The sequence below is a fragment of the Acromyrmex echinatior genome, chromosome 11, assembly GCF_024713525.1.
Source record: "Acromyrmex echinatior isolate Ae372 chromosome 11, ASM2471352v2, whole genome shotgun sequence".
Taxonomy (NCBI): Eukaryota; Metazoa; Arthropoda; class Insecta; order Hymenoptera; family Formicidae; genus Acromyrmex; species Acromyrmex echinatior.
In genome coordinates this window covers 6,029,187-6,045,732 of record NC_141862.1, presented here as the reverse complement: position 1 = coordinate 6,045,732, position 16,546 = coordinate 6,029,187, and the positions used below count along the sequence as shown (strand labels likewise).

General features: G+C 28.2%; 2 protein-coding genes and 1 long non-coding RNA gene across 13 annotated transcripts in view; 2 read left to right on the top strand and 1 right to left on the bottom strand.

The window, feature by feature from the left end:
* The first annotated feature begins 740 nt into the window (after positions 1-740).
* LOC105153090 (protein RER1) lies at positions 741-7,653 on the top strand. Of its 3 annotated transcripts, none has more exons than XM_011067725.2 (6): positions 741-895; positions 2,128-2,211; positions 2,509-2,613; positions 2,698-2,797; positions 3,126-3,343; positions 3,717-7,653. In XM_011067725.2, the coding sequence occupies exons 2-6, from the start codon at positions 2,137-2,139 to the stop codon at positions 3,807-3,809; spliced, it is 591 nt and encodes a 196-aa protein (XP_011066027.1). In that variant the 5' UTR covers positions 741-895; positions 2,128-2,136; the 3' UTR covers positions 3,810-7,653. The 3 variants fall into 3 exon arrangements, with proteins under 3 accessions (XP_011066027.1, XP_011066026.1, XP_011066028.1); XM_011067724.2 differs by lacking the exon at positions 741-895 and adding an exon at positions 1,070-1,208; XM_011067726.2 differs by lacking the exon at positions 741-895 and adding an exon at positions 1,528-1,665.
* A 231-nt stretch (positions 7,654-7,884) lies between these two features.
* The window catches only part of Dh44-R1 (Diuretic hormone 44 receptor 1), a 49,183-nt gene continuing 40,521 nt past the window's right edge, over positions 7,885-16,546 (bottom strand). For 8 of the 9 annotated variants that reach the window (XM_087410894.1, XM_087410893.1, XM_087410896.1 and 5 more), the window contains 4 exons: positions 16,221-16,340; positions 14,304-14,489; positions 13,628-13,782; positions 7,885-11,874 (listed from right to left, as the gene is read on the bottom strand). In XM_087410894.1, the coding sequence (XP_087267020.1) occupies positions 11,730-11,874; positions 13,628-13,782; positions 14,304-14,489; positions 16,221-16,340 (606 nt within the window). In that variant the 3' untranslated portion in view covers positions 7,885-11,729. The remainder of the gene's footprint in view (positions 11,875-13,627; positions 13,783-14,303; positions 14,490-16,220; positions 16,341-16,546) is intronic. The other variant, XM_087410897.1, reaches the window with a different exon arrangement.
* On the top strand, positions 11,774-14,585 carry LOC147908092 (uncharacterized). The gene is made up of 2 exons (XR_015546556.1): positions 11,774-11,909; positions 14,400-14,585. It is a non-coding gene; the product is annotated as an uncharacterized LOC147908092 (long non-coding RNA).

Genomic DNA, 16,546 nt, shown 5'->3' with positions numbered 1-16,546 from the left:
TGGATTATATCTTCCATCTCCTGCTGACGAAATATACGTTATAATATGATTCACATAATTATTAGAGATCTCTTTTTTGAAATACTTTCTTAATTTATTTGGATTTATAATTGCAAATCAGCAATAAATACGTGCAGCGATCAGTGACGCAACGTGTACATATCTAATCTCATGACACTGCTTTACAAATGGCGCCCAAACATAAAAATCCATTCCGCTCAGCGGATTTCCTCCCAACGGTTGCATTTAGCGGACTCAACAATCTTTTAGCTTATCCAATCAGAATTTTAGATGTAAAAGAATATACCAATAACCGCGAGCGCTCACTCAACTGTTAAGTCCGTTGAATGCATCCAATTAGGAATCACTTTTTTTGACTTGCGCGCTATCTAGTTCGGTCTTCTTATCACTGGCCTAGTTTTCATCGAAGGTTTAATCCGGATCAGAATGTAAGAACCAACCAACTACAGTCGAGCATTCCCCTGTTGTTTGACTGTAACAGGGGAATACAGGGTTAAACTCTCGATGGAAATTAGGCCACTGAGTGAAGCTACTGTTCTTATGGGCTCCGCACAATAAAAGGAACAGGGAACAGAAAACAGAGAATAAAAATGTCAACCTATCAGAAACTGTATATTCTACAGTACATGATTTCTGATAGGTTGAAATTCTTATTCTCTGTTCTCTGTTCCTTTTATTATGCGGAGTCCCTTACTTATACTGTGCTGCGGCCTTAAGACATTTAGAGAATTCTGTTACTGATGTAAAAAAGTGAATATTGCTATGTAATTAACATCCACTTTTTCAGAGGGCAGTAGTGCGTTGGGCAATAGTTTGCGAGAAAAAAACTCTCATGTCTCATGTCCTCTCTTAGGTTTCTCTGCCGGTACTGCTGGTAAGTGATAGTGGTAGTTACGTTACGGGTTACGTTTTACGTTACGGGGGGGGGGGGGGTGGTCGCGTCGCGGTCGTCAGTTGGTCGTGTCGTGTCGCGATTACAGTCGTGGCGCCTTTCTCATCATTCTTCTGTCCTCTTAAAATTTTTGCCAATTCTTTATTGCTCTATGGAACGTCTAAATAGCGTGCTTTTCATGTGACGTGTTTTATATATATTTATATATATATATATATATATCTATTTTTTTTAAATTATTCGGTGTAAGGTGGTGTTGTTCGCGGTGGAAAAGACGACGTAAAAAATATTGCAGGTAAATAATCATGCGACGTGTTTTCTTGTGAGATTGTTCGATATTTCATCGTACTGTAAAATTTGTGAGGTTAGGGTTAGGTTAACGTAGCATGTCATGGCCTACCGTGCCATGTCACTCGATATGACTGAAATCGCTGCTTTCTCTCATGATAAAAATATCAATAAATATCGCGACGAGGGTTTTTTTTTGTTTGCGGTGGTTTAGAATTAAGTCTAATCATTTATATAGTCTAGTCATCTATATAGTCCGTGATGCATCATGGTCTAGTCTGCACTCTCATCTCTATACGCGGTGAATACGCGTGAATTTATCGTTGATGAATCGACGCGACAACTCGATCGCAACCTCACGCAACCTTGAATTTACATTAAAGGAATATTGCGATTACGAGACTCCTCGAGAAGAGTTTTCATTTTTTAGTCGCTCGATTCCAAGATGGATATTTGAAACGAGTGTAATTGTTATAAATTCGATTCAGAATGATGTCAATTGTAATAAAGCATGAGTATTAAGTATATCACTTAACATTTATAAGAAATTATTTTAATGGCTATATAAACAGGAAGATACGTCGGGGATAATCTTTAAAGACTTTTTCATTTCTATTTACAAAAGTTTTAACAATGTTTACAACATGATAGCTATATTCTTTTCTCATAGAGAAGAAAAAGTCCTATCCGAGTTTGATAGAAAATTTGAATAGACAATGTTAATTGATATATAAATCAATTTTTATAAATATTATTTATATAATTCATATCTTTTTTTACTATTTGTATACAATATATTTTTTTACTATTTGTATACAATATATTGTATATGTGCAACAAAGTTGGTTTCTATAAATAATATTTTGCAGGGTTGCTTTTGTTCATATTAATTTACATTTGATTGTAATAAAGTCTTACATTTGCAGTGAGAGAAAATGATGCAGGATGAAGACTTGGGTGGCTCAGTGAGAAAAAATATTTTCAGTCAAGGGATAATAAGAATATCACAGGTTAATATAAGTTTATAATCGTTCATGTAAACATTTTACCTAACATTTATAATATTTTATATAATATATACACACAATTATTCAGTTTTATTTTCTTCTATTAAAAACATACTGCATATTAGCACTACTTGACAAAATACTAATAAAGATGATCATTATTTTTATAAACTGCTTCCTATATTATTATTGTCTTTTTTTATGCTATTTAAATCTCATTTTAATTTGCATATTTTTAGCTTTATTCTCACTTTTATGAGCATCATATAATTTATAAAATCTTTTTTTCTTCCATTTCAGATATATCAAAGATACCTAGATCTATGGACTCCTCATGTAATATCGCGATGGATATTTGCTTTATTCTTATTAGTACTTTTTATTCTACGTATATTTATCTCTCAAGTACGGTATTTTTTATTGTATTGTGTGCAAACTTAATTCTTTACAGTATCGCACGGTACTACAAAAACATTTTTGTATTTACAGGGGTGGTATATTGTCACATATGCACTAGGAATTTATCACCTCAATTTATTCATAGCATTTCTTACTCCAAAAATTGATCCTGCCATGGATTTTTTTGATGGTAAGCAATTTGCCAGATGCATTTTAAACTTTTTCATACAATTGTAATTGTTATGAATTATAGAAAGAAATTTATAATGATGCATTCAACAAATGCAATGTGATTTAATTTACTGAAAAGATTTAGATATTTTATAGATTCAGCCAATTAAAAAGTAGTTATAAAGCTTAGAGTTAAATTTAATATAATTTAAAGATAAGAGTTTTATACTTTCTCTCTCTCTCTCTCTCTCTCTCTCTCTCTTTATTTAACATGGGGTATACTCTTTTTTTTTTCCTTTAACATGGATAGAATTAAAAAGTTAATTTAACATGAAATAAAATTACAGATGGAGAAGGTCCTGAGTTACCTACAAGATCAAATGAGGAATTCAGGCCGTTCATTAGAAGATTACCTGAATTTAAATTCTGGTATTCAGTAACAAAATCTACAATTGTTGCCATGGTATGCACTCTATTTGATTGCTTTAATATACCAGTATTTTGGCCGATACTTGTTATGTATTTCATAACATTATTCTGTATCACAATGAAGCGGCAAATAAAGGTAAGGAGTCAATGATAAATTTTTATAGCTCATTTTTATTATTTATTTTTTATTTTTTACTACTTATTTTTTTATGTATTCTGATAATAATCACGCTTAAAAGTTATATGGAAAAAGTTAAAATATTCTATTGAAAATGAGAAAAAAAAAATTTTTTAAACTTCTAAATTTAAATTCGAGAAGTCTTCTGTAGGAATTAAACGTTAAATTAAACGCATTCTGTAAATAAATGTGTTTTTCGCGAAATAATTTCGGGAAAGTTGGTATGAATGATCGAACAGTCTTCTATTCAAGTTGAAAGCTTATTTAATTTGTAATTTATTTTTTACTGCAGATTTAATTTAAATTAATGTAATTTTTTTTCTATTCGCAGCATATGATCAAGTACAGATACCTGCCTTTCACTCATGGCAAACCAAAATATCAGAATCACGAAGACACCTCACGATTAATATCATCAAAGTGAATAAAAATAAAGATATATTGTGCCTGTACAGAGGGGGGGGGGGGAAGGGGCATAAGCGAATTACGTAGATTTTAATTTTCCCAGTACAGGGCGAGGGATACTAGCAAGAAAACAAAGAGAAATTGAAAAAAAAATTTTTTTTAATGCTATTAGAAGGAACAGATATTGCCTTGTACAAGAAAAAATTGAGTCCTTGCAAGGACTTGTAACTCTAAATTATACATATAATATATGATATATATATAATCTGGATTATCTTAATATATTTGTATCATAAAACTTGTACAAAATATTGTTAGCTCTTATTTCATTAAAAGAAGTAAGAAAAAAAAACAATATGATCACATCGATAAATGCAGTTGTCAATGTAGTAGATGGATGTAAGTTTATACATAAAGATTTGTTAATAGTTAATGGGTGCTTTCCAATTAATTTCCTAATATGTTTCTCCATATTTCAAGTAAGCAATAATTTTGCTTACGATTAGATAGTAAATTAAAAGATGTACAGAAAGCAAAGAAATATAAACCAAATTCTATTTGTTAAATTATGTCATGAAAATATTGTATCTCGAGAATGTATTTATATGTACGCAAATATATCTGGAATGTAACTAAAATCGTAAACCAATTCATTTTATATTAACAAATTATGCTGTTGTTACAAATTAAACGAAAATTAATTTCGCGTATTTTTGAACTGTTTAGAACATAATACACATCAATGTCTACACACGACACATGTCGTTTATTATAATGAAGTTAGTTGAACTTTTGAATGTAACTTAAATCAAAATACAGGTATTATCAAAAGTCGTATAAATGGAAAGTACCCAATTAATTTATTAATCATTCTAGAGGATATTGTTTCCTGGCGCGTACATTTCATGCAATTTATTTGTGTCTTTAAGCAGCTTTTTTTTAATTTTGGATATCCATTTTTTTTAATCCATAACTATTAGCACGCAGAATATTTTCTTTAGATTTCTACTAACTTTTTTTCCTTCTAATATCGCAGGAAAGTAATGTAGGAAGAATTCAAATCATGAAATGCAGAATGCAAGTCCAATCCTTTCTTTATACAAAAATTGACTAATTTAAATTTTTTTAAAAGTTTGTTACCGTTATATGAAATAATTTTCATCAATTATGCATTCAATTTATTGTTATCAGTATAAAAATTTACATCTTTTAGTATGTAGATATACTTCGGTAAACGAAAATTTATTTAAAAAATTTATCTTGATATTGATATTATCAAAAATAGAAATCTTATATATTAGGTGTAGTAAAAAGAAATCCATTATTTTTCCAATAGATGGCTTTAGTAATCTTTATCACGCGTAGACGAGATACAGATTACTAAAGCCATCTATTGGAAAAATAATGGATTTCTTTTTACTACACCTAATATATTGTCTTTTATATTACTGTTAATAGAATCAAATTAACCTTTTAAAATAATTATTTAAATCATTTAAAAAGATCATCTTAATAATATTGGATATTTAACAAAGAATTTATAGTATTAAATGTGTAAGAGAAATTACAGATTTTATATTAAACGTTTGATATTACGATTATATTGATGTGTATAATAATAAATATAAGTGCATTTTATATTGAAATTATACACACAAAATTAGTTTATCAATTAGTTTAACAGCTTTGATATCGTTGAACTAAATTACTGATATTTTAATATTGAAAGAAAATTATTAATGTAAAAGAAATTAATGCATCTTATTGTTGTAATATTTTACTTGTTGGATCAGTGTTATTTTTCAGAATCTTCTCTTGTATAATTTGCGGTAGAATTATATAGGCAATGTTCCAAATTTACTGCCAGCGTTGAAAATTTATAGTTTATGTTATGTGCATTATAGTTTTTCAGTATTGACAATCAATTACGGAACATAAAGAAACATGCATATTTTTTTCGAATTTTTTTTTTCATATCATATACTACGCACTAATACACATGCAGATATTTAGATAGAGAGAGAGAGAGAGAGAGAGAGGGTGGGGTGAGGGTGACAGGTCGAAAGAATCTATCAGTGAAAAATGTAAAAAAACCCATCAGAGCCTACATCAACTGTTCGGATGCACAGAAAATTCTTTATTTTCGTGTGAATGTAAAAACGAAAAAAGTAAATGTTTCGACCTTTCAATTCGGGTCCTTATCAATATAAAATATAAAACGAAATTACATAAATAGCGCAAGACACACACACACACACACACACACACACACACACACACACAGAGGTACGCGCGCGCGCGTATACAATTCATTACCAAACAATATATTTGTGTTTCAAAATTTATTGCCAGTATTGAAAATTTATAGTGCATGTGATATAAACTATAGATTTTCAGTATTGGCAATAAATTTTGTAAAATGTTTAATAACGGTATGTCGCATGTGAGAAATCTTGCTTATTAAAGATATATTTTTATTTTATCCTAGAATACTTAATACTTTTACACTTTTTCAATAAATAAATTTTTCTAATATTCAATAAATAAATTTTCTAATATATTAAGTGTAAAACATTTGTATATCTTAAAGAATACACACACACACACACACACACATACACGCGCGCGCGCGTGTGTTTGTATATGTATGTATGTATATATTCTTTAAGATGTATATACTATATATATTATATCTATATATTATATATGTACAATATATACAATATATACAATATATTATATATATGTGTGTGTGTGTGTGTGTGTGTGTGTGTGTGTGTGTGTGTGTGTGTGTGTGTGTGTGTGTGTGTGTGTGTGTGTGTGTGTGTGTGTGTGTGTGTGTGCACATATATATATATATACATTTAAACGGAAATATTTTTAAATCAATTTTTTGTGTTGCATTTTTATAGCAATCATTTTAATATTTTCAAATCAAAGATGTTTTAAAAGATACATATTTTAATACCGTACAGATAAAATCTAATATGTTATTATATATATACAATTCTAATTTAACGAGCTTTAATGTGTATATTCTATTTTGTTTGCGCGTTTTTGGTATTCTAGATTTAAGGTGATCGAATAAATGATTTATAAACAGATGCAATAAATTTTTTGTTTAATAATTATATATTTGATATACTGAAGAAAGAAAAACGATGCTCAGAAAAATGAAGTTTATATAAGAAGAAATTTGATATAAAAGTTTTTATAAATGGACACAAAGCGATTGAATTTATTTTATTGTATATAATGGAGTATTTCTTTGCGAAATATTTATTTAGACAATTATACACATTACAACTGCTTGTGTATATGTAAAACTCAGAATTAGCACATTTTTAAAGAATTTTATATTTTAACACTGTATGTACATAAATATTATTATACAATGTCCAAATATATGTAGTCAACTGAGTAGTTATATGCTAAATCTTTCATTTTTACGGGTTTGTTTATGTGTGCATGTGTAAATATAAACATGAATGTATGTGTGTATATATATATATATATATGTGTATGTATGCATGCGCGCACGCACGCACGCACGCACACACCCACACACACACACACACACACACACACGCGCGCGCGCGTAGGCATACATACTCTGTGTGTACACAACACATATATTGGGTCATCTAAAAAGTATCCGTGGTTTTTTGTCACTAGATGGTGTTGACCATCAATACCATTTAGATGACTCAATATATTCGATCCGTATATGTACGTATATTTTTAGTAAATATTTATATCAGAGCCTAAAATTTATATACTGTTTTATTGTATATTTATCGTGTGAAAGATACATTTTTTTTTAAAACATGCAAAGAGAAAATAAATTTTGCAATGATCAGGTACCATTTTGGTAGATATTTTTTACATTTTTATGACTTTATAATGCGATTGCACAATATCTTTCTTAATTTTAAACTAACTTTATAATTCCACTTTTCTTTTCTAATCTCTTATTTAATCGTTTTGAAAATATAAATTTGTATATTTTACATATATATTTTATATAAGATATCCCAAGATTTAGGACTTAAAATACTGTAACAAGAAAATTCTCGGAAAATTAAATAAAAAAGTCACTTGAAACACTTTTATTTAATATTAAATAAATTTAAATATACATAAATAAAAAGATATAATTGCAATGTTCATGAAACGTTGGCATTCCAATAATGGATTCGGCTTCGGAAATGACCTATGAAATGTATAGCTTCTTTATAGAAAATACTCCTGGAAGTTTCAAAAATATTAAGACGTATATACTTTTTAAACACAATCTGAACAGCACATGTTGATTATTTAATCATGATTATATTATAAGTAATGTCATTATAAGCACGACACTGCAAAGAGATATATATTGTTTGTGCTACCGTAAATTTTTGTATTACTTCAAAGTTGAACTGACGGAACAGGCCTGCCTTACTCTATATATGATTAAACTTATATAAGATACAATACGCATTAGAAAACATCAGGTAACACATTAGAACATGCTATATCTGCAAACAATACATGCTGCATTTGAACAAAGGTAAGTACTTTGTTATAAATTCATTTAATACACTCCACAGTGAGCTGTAAACCCATCAAAATTATAAAGTTGTGCCAAAATTATAAAACTTACAATTTAATCTTTTTATATTGATATGAAAATGCCAATAAAAAAATGTTTAAAGTCGTTGATCTTAAATATGATAAAAAACATTATAAAACATTAAAAACATTATAAATATTATTTTTGTAACAAATTATTACAAACAAATTATTAAATGTTGTCTGTAGAGGGAATTGATTATGCAAATTAATTTTGTGAGAAAAATTACAAAAGAAACGCGTATAACTTTTCATTTGTTGTTTTTTTTGTTAATTTTATTATGGTCTAGCTATAAGCTGGAACAGTAAACTGGAACGTTCTAAGAGAACTTGTGATTTTGTTTAATTTTTTTTTGTATAATTAATCGGAGAACTGCAACACACTAAAAAAAAAAGTTATACGTGTATCTTTTTTAATTTTTGATTGAAATTGATTGATATTATAGTTTCTACAATCAATATTTAATAATTTTTAGTAATATTTAATAAATTATTTATAACGTGTTGTAAAATGGATTTTTATTTCAAAATTTTTTTCATATTCTAATCCTATTTTCAATAATTACTTCTTTGTTAACTTTATTGCTTTAGTCTTAGGTAATGAGTTAAAAAAATAAATTAATAATAAAAACGTCGATGTAAAAAAGAAATGCCAAAAAATAAAGTTGAACTTTATTTTAACTGCACGCTCACCGAAAACCAATTTTTTTAAATTAAAATGTTTTTCCTTCGAAATTATACAACCTGAAAAAGTAGCAAATCTTGATAATATCTTATCTAATAATTCTTAAGATATTTAAGTGCGTTTATTAAAATGGGACATACTTGTATTTAGTAGGATTTTGTTAATAATAAATGAGAAATGGTAAATCTGGATAAGTTAGTTTTGAAGCAGACATCCTGCAAAAGCATCATCCTTTTTTAAAAAAGCTATGGAGTGGAGGATAAATAGATGATCATATGCAAAAGTCAATCGTATTGTGAGATTAATTGTTTAATAGTTAAATTTTTTATGGTTATATCTTATATTTTATGATATTATCTTTAATATTCATAATTTTGTTTTTTTGATTCATAATACAGATAAAAAATTTCATACAAATTTCATAGTTATTAGAAATTTGAGAAATTCTCAAATAAAAAATATTTTATAAATGTAAGTTAAGAATATCAATTCTATAATATTATGTTTTACTTACTACTCCTGTGTATTAAATACAATGTAAATGAATTATTCCATCCTTCTAATATTCTAGAGATAAGTACTTTCAAAAATGTCTATTTTATAAAATTATTTCGTATCAACATTCTAAATTTGATTTCTGATATCACTTTTTGGAATATTTCAGCCCACTGCAATGTGCATCTCGGTGAATATCTTTCTTAGAATTCTTTAAATAATTTTTCAGGATTTCTATATAAATTGCAGAATTTTTTAGAATTTCTATTTAATTTTTAAATTTAGAAAATTTTTTAAATTTCTATTTAATTTTTTTGAAAATTTTTCAAATTTTTAGATACAAATTAATTAGAGAATATTTTTCAGAAATGCTGAAAAAGTCTACATCTTTTTTAGATTTCTTTTTATATATTATACATACATTATACATATGTGAATTCTGAAACATTAAAAAGTTTTTCATTTTGTGATAAGAAACTTTATAAAATCTGAAGAAGTTTAAAGAGGTATTTTTCAGAAATATTGATAAATTTAAAATATAAAAAATTCTAAAAAAAATGAGCTATGAGAATTTTTTTTAATGTAATCATACATTTTTGTTTCCATTATACTTACAGATTTTTACGTAGTTTATGCAATTTAATGATAATATCATTATTGATACGATTATCAATTTATTGGATTAAGTTAGTGTTCTAGCTTAAATTTGGGCAATCAATGTCTTAATTTATTGTAAAATACGAGTATGCAATGTCTCTCCTAGTTTAGTTTTTAATTCTTGCTAAAGAGAAATTAAAATTTCTATATCAATACAAAAGAGGAAAAGAGAAGATGAGGTAGGAGAGGGAGAGAAAAAGAGGGAGGAGGAGAAAGAGAGAGAGAGAGAGAGAGAGAGAGAGAGAGAGGAAGAGAGGAAAAAGAGAGAGGAAAGAGAAATTTATTTTCCGTCGACATGAGTGCAATGTCTAGCATCTACAAAATCTTTTAACGAAAAATATTTATCGTGAAATTCACACGTATAGCTTAGATATATCATTATAACGCAACATGCTATTGAACGCTAATTGTAAATAAGAAATAGCGATATCGTAGAGATCGAGTTGTGATTATTTTACTTTCAATTGCCGCGCTACTTCTCGCTTCAAAAGCTATATGTATATTGCATTATGACATTCATCCGGTTTTTATTTATTATGTAACAACGATAACGAAAATTATTATTGTATAGTGATGTCAAGCGATATCTATTATCTGCAGTACAAAGTTCAATGCAGGTCAATAGAAATTTATCTATCGTGATTCCTCTTATAATTCTAATTAACACTTAAGAATTATATACACATATGTATATCTATTAATTGAGATTCTGAGTATGTTACACAGTTTTTTTCTGCAGTTATATTGAATTATTGAGTCAAAGGCGGAAGAATGAAATCTTTTGTTTGTTTGCACTATACATAAAAATGAATTTATTTTTATATTGTAAATACCGTAAATATTTTCTCTCAGCTTTTTTCTGCATTAATAAATAAATAATGTGCAATACAATCTAGAGAGAGAGATACATGTTATAATATCTAGGTTTTATATTATATATTTTCAAAAAAGATAGATCTTATAATAATTAATTAGACTTTGTATAATAATAAACTACGAAATAATCAATAATTATCAATTGATAATTATTGATTATTTCGTAGTCTATTATTATACAAAGTGAATTTTTTTTGCATACTTTACGTAAATCAATATTGTCGATAACGATAAGTTACGACGTTATACGCACATATGAGCATAAAAGATGAAAAATCTATATATAATTTCTCATTTGACATTATAATCCAACAAGACCGCAGCAAGATACTGTAGTGATATATGTGAGAGTTGTCCAGTCTTGATGAGATGTGAAAATATCGAGTAGGTGTGTCGAGTATCGAAGATATTTCTTTCACAAAAATTAATTGTAGAATAATAAAATCTCGGGGAAAGCGTTGCGAATTGCAACAATTTTCATATATTATATAATAGTCCGCCATTCGCGTAAAGAACATAATCAATCGAGTGATGTAATCTGTAAGATTGCTAATTGCAACAATGCGCCGGGATTTGTTCCACTACATTAAAATCTTTGTAGTGAATCTTATATCACTCGTTGAGAGCTTCCGAAATAACCCCTTTGGATTTATCGAGGTGGAATGTCGTGGTGGAATTCAGGCCTATCACTGTCGTAGTGGTAGTCTCACTTACTGTAGACTCCCGCTTTCGATACGGATTCGATGGCTGGCACAATCTATGGTGGATGACGAAAAAAAAAGAATTAAAAAAGTGAGAATTTTTAATTTTAAAATAACAAAATTATAAAATTGCCAAAAAAAAAACAAAAATCCTAAAAGCGCAGTAAAGTGAGTGATCAATCAGTGAAGCGATAAAAATTCGCAAAACTCATTTCGTAAAACTAGAAAACTTTTTGAAATTGGACTGCGACTTTGATGTTGATTACAACTTCGCATTAAGAAAGATTAATAGTTCAGAGTCGGGACTAGGGTCAAACAAGGCACTTGTCTATAAAAATATTTAAAAATTTGAAGGTCTTATGTAAAAAATTTCTACATATTTTAATTCATTTGCTAATAATGAGTACGTATATCTGCCATTGAGCGTTTGCTGTGTAAAAAAATTGTTCATAATATGTATAAATATATATAAACATACATAAATATTCGTAAACATGTATAATCATGATCGAAATATGTTCATACACGTTCATCCCTCTTTACAAAAGAAAGAGAGGGATGTATGAACATGTATGGACATGTTTCATATATGATGATACATGTTTATGAATATTTATGTATGTTTATACATATTAATACATATTCATATATATTAATCATAGATAATCTTTTCAGAAATGGATTTTAATTGTTACTTTTGGAAGATAAGTTACATAAGTTAGTACTGAGAATTCATTTGGTTGAATAAATTTATTTCTTGTTTAGATATGGATAAATACATCTTTTGTTTTGATGGAATAAAATAATTTGAAGCAAAATGTTCAGTTACTATAACATTTTACTAATTGTTTCTGATAACACAAGTAAAATATTATAATAACCGAATTTTTCTCAGTGTAAATTAGTTTTTTTGCTATTTTTATGTGCAGACATTTTTTCAAGTTTTGAGAAAATATTTTTTAATACTTTAGAATTTTATAAGACTCTGGCCCGTATTTAGAACGCTTAATTATGCTATGTAGTTTACATTATACACATATTGTAGAATTTTAGAAAAACGCGCTTTTATCGATAAAAATGCGTTCTGAACTTGGTGACCCTCTATCTATTACTAACGCTTACAATATAGCAGTGCTCGACATTGGATATAACTTTCCACGTCTACAACTGTTTCTCCCATTACTAATCTAGGTTCGATGGCTGATTGCACGTGATAAAGCAAAATTTTTTCTCCTTCTTATACTTTATTTAATTTACTAAAATAAATTTAACGATTAATTTGCAGTCATGCATTTTAATGTCATATTTATTTTTACTACCTCAAACGTTTTTTTTTTTAACAGATCTTCCTTTGTTTTCATCATTGCGTTCTCTAAAAATTATCTAAAAAAATTATCTAAAAAATTGAACGTGGAATACAAACGATTTTTATGGATTTAAATTCAATGATTCAAAATATATGTATATAATAAGAAACACCTATACTCTTTTTGAGTTAATATAAACAAATTTGTTTGTGCAATGGTTTTGTATGGCAATCATTTATACAAATCATTTATATAAATATATACTTTTATTTTACTGTGTTTAGTAAATGTATTTCGTTCGTTTGTAACATACACAGAGGGCACACTTTTTTCTTTTGCCTTGCGGGTGCCGAAATATATGTCTAGTCCCGGTTCTGATCAATCCTATTATATTTTATAACTTATTATAATATATATATATATACATATATATATATATATATATATATATATATATATATATGAAGATATTTTTAACATAAGGTACACGTAAAACGAGTACCTTATGCTCTCCGTTCTTGAACGAGGGGACCAATTGTTATAATACCTCCGACGGCTTTCAAGATTTCGCGTAGTGCTCCATCGTGCGAAATGATGCCTAACTGTATTCTGTACTTCAGTATTGAGAAAGCAGTAAAACAACGCCACGAAAAATCCCTGAAAAAAGTAGAAATTACATTTATTATATTTATTTATTAGATTTACTATATTTATTATATTTATTTTTATTTTCGATTGCGAGAGGTCACTTTTCGCCGCGATAAAAGAATTTTGGATTGAATCAGTTCCCTCTAGAATTGAGATTCTATCTCATTTCTAGAGCGATCAACGAATGTCGAATTATGTCTGTTGCTAAAGTTGTATAAACTAAAGTGGCATAAACTTGTATAAATTCTATTACTCTACCTCCCTGTTTCGTTTATTTTCTCGTCCTATCGCAACATAGTTTTTGGAAAATAAGTGAATTTATTTCTCAAACATTATCCTGGTATAATAATGAAATGATTGATTTACTTTAGAATAATGAGCTTATACATTACTGTGTCGTAGGAAAGTTGCAGATATGATAAAATTGTACCAAAGTTTTTGAAAATATTTGAATGTAATTGATAAATTTGTTTATCGCTTAAATTTGATCGCTTACGTTTTTTCTTCATATTCTTTAAATAACTTTTTACCTGCGAAGAAAGCAGAATCGCACGCGCATAAGAGAATGCATTGGCGACTTGGCCTTCAGTAGGTCCAGCTATGACTAACACATATGTCACTCCTAGAAGTGGTATCAATACCAAGAGAGCTTTACTGGCTTTTCGATATTGCTGCGTCTCCACGTTATTAGAAGACCAAAGCTTCGTTATCAGCACCTGCAGGGCATGCGACGTTATATGTATCTCAATTTAGGAGAACGACAATATAATACTGGAATGTTATTCGAATAAATGTCTCTCTTCGTAAATTTATTTCAAGGATTTTTTTATCATTTACCCGACTAATTAATAAGATTATCCAGAAATTGTTTTATCTTGATATATAAGACGTTTTACGTCCGTGTATAAGATACGACTAAAAGTTCAATGTACAGGAGAAGTATTATACAGGATACCCAGGATCCATTAATTGGATGGCAATTTTATCGACATTTCTCTTTAAAATCAAATCACAGATTGGGTTAAATTAAAATATTATTCGCGTATACGCTATTTTATTCGTCAACAAATATTTGTTATAGTCAGAGTTGGGACTGGAGAGAGTGTGGCCAACGAGTTATTTAATTGCCTCAGGTAAAAAATTTGAATCGACATAAAAATAGTAATATCAATTTCTATGTATACATATATTTTAATTAATTCGCTGTACTAACGATAATTATAATCACAGCGGCCATCGACCGTGTTTGCTGTGTATTAATTAAATAAAAACGAAATAAAGATATGAATTTTGATAAAATAATCTAGGTGTGCAGCAAGTTAATGTTATTTATGTCATTATTTATGTGAAAATATCATCAAAGATGTCATTTTGATCTTAAAACGAGGACAAATAACGTTGCACCTTGTTACTTGATGTTTATTGCGATATTGGAAAAAAATCAAATGCGATGGGTATACTCTCTCCAAGTAAATAATTTTCTCAAGTATGCCTTAGAAGTTGTCACTTTATTATAGAGCAAGTCAACGAAACATCTTTTCTCATGATATGAATCTGACAAACACTGATGAATATTATAATTATAATAATATAATTCGGAAATATAAAAAAACAGGTAAAATGCTTCTATATATTGTCAATGTAAATATAAAATATATATACATGTATTAATATATTGTACACATTATACACACTAATTTTACTATGACTTATATTTTTTTATAACTAAGGAGCGGATTATTTCTGCCTCGGATATCAAAATGTCTGTAGTCCCAGTTGTTTATAATTTTCATTTCGAATATAAAGAGCTTCCATCTTAGATGAAATAGAATTGACATCCGCCTACTCATCTAGGTAATTGAGTATAGATATTTGAAGATCAATTGAATTGATGTAAGTAGATATTTTTTACCACAATAGTATTTATTAAAATAGTGTTAACACAATAAAAATCGAAAATAAAGGTCAAGCTGGATCTTTATTGTTTATAAATCCGTGAATTTATATACTACATATCCAATTCTGCAAACTGCCGAATCTAATTTTCAGTCTTGAAATACAATTCTAACAGAATTAGAGCAGTAATATTACAAATTAAATTGACAAGAAATTTTATAATATTGAGACTTATAGACCTCTTAGAAGATGTTAATAATATGATTAAAAATAGTGTTAATCTTTTTTTATCACTTGATATTGTAAGACATTATTTTTTACTAACGAAGCAAACGTGTCAATAAGACTACTGCTAAATAACAATTTAAATCTGTGTACATTTAAATAAAAGTGTAAACACACACACACAGACATATACGCGCGCGCGCATATGTGTGTACATATAAAGTAAAAGAATGATTAAAATAAATAAATTTTCGGTCTCTGAATGATTATAACGAAAAATATAAGTAGGCAGATAATTCCAAGATTAATTCAAGCGATGTACTCACCTGCATAATCATGAAAAGGAATATCATGTTCACTGCTAGAACTATTACAGCGGACGCTTGATAAAACCAGTCATACGGATGCGGTATCATCCAGGGACAATGTCTCCAAAGTACCACTTCCTACCAGCATCGAGTTCATATTTAATTAAATAATTTATAAATTATAATGCATGATGTTGTGAGATCTACACAAGTGCGTGTATTTATTATAAAGATAGAGGAGATAGGAAAATTCGATTTTTTCATACATAGATGTCTTAATATTTATACAAACGTTTTCCAATATTTTTCTCTCTCTCTCTCTCTCTCTCTCTCTCTCTCTTTCT

Excerpts from the sequence above, each read along its gene's own strand:
- LOC105153090 (XM_011067725.2), top strand. The coding sequence starts at position 2,137 with ATGATGCAGGATGAAGACTTGGGTGGCTCAGTGAGAAAAAATATTTTC. Across the intron at positions 2,614-2,697 it reads TACGTATATTTATCTCTCAA|GGGTGGTATATTGTCACATA; the intron begins GTACGGTATTTT and ends TTGTATTTACAG. Across the intron at positions 3,344-3,716 it reads CAATGAAGCGGCAAATAAAG|CATATGATCAAGTACAGATA; the intron begins GTAAGGAGTCAA and ends TTCTATTCGCAG.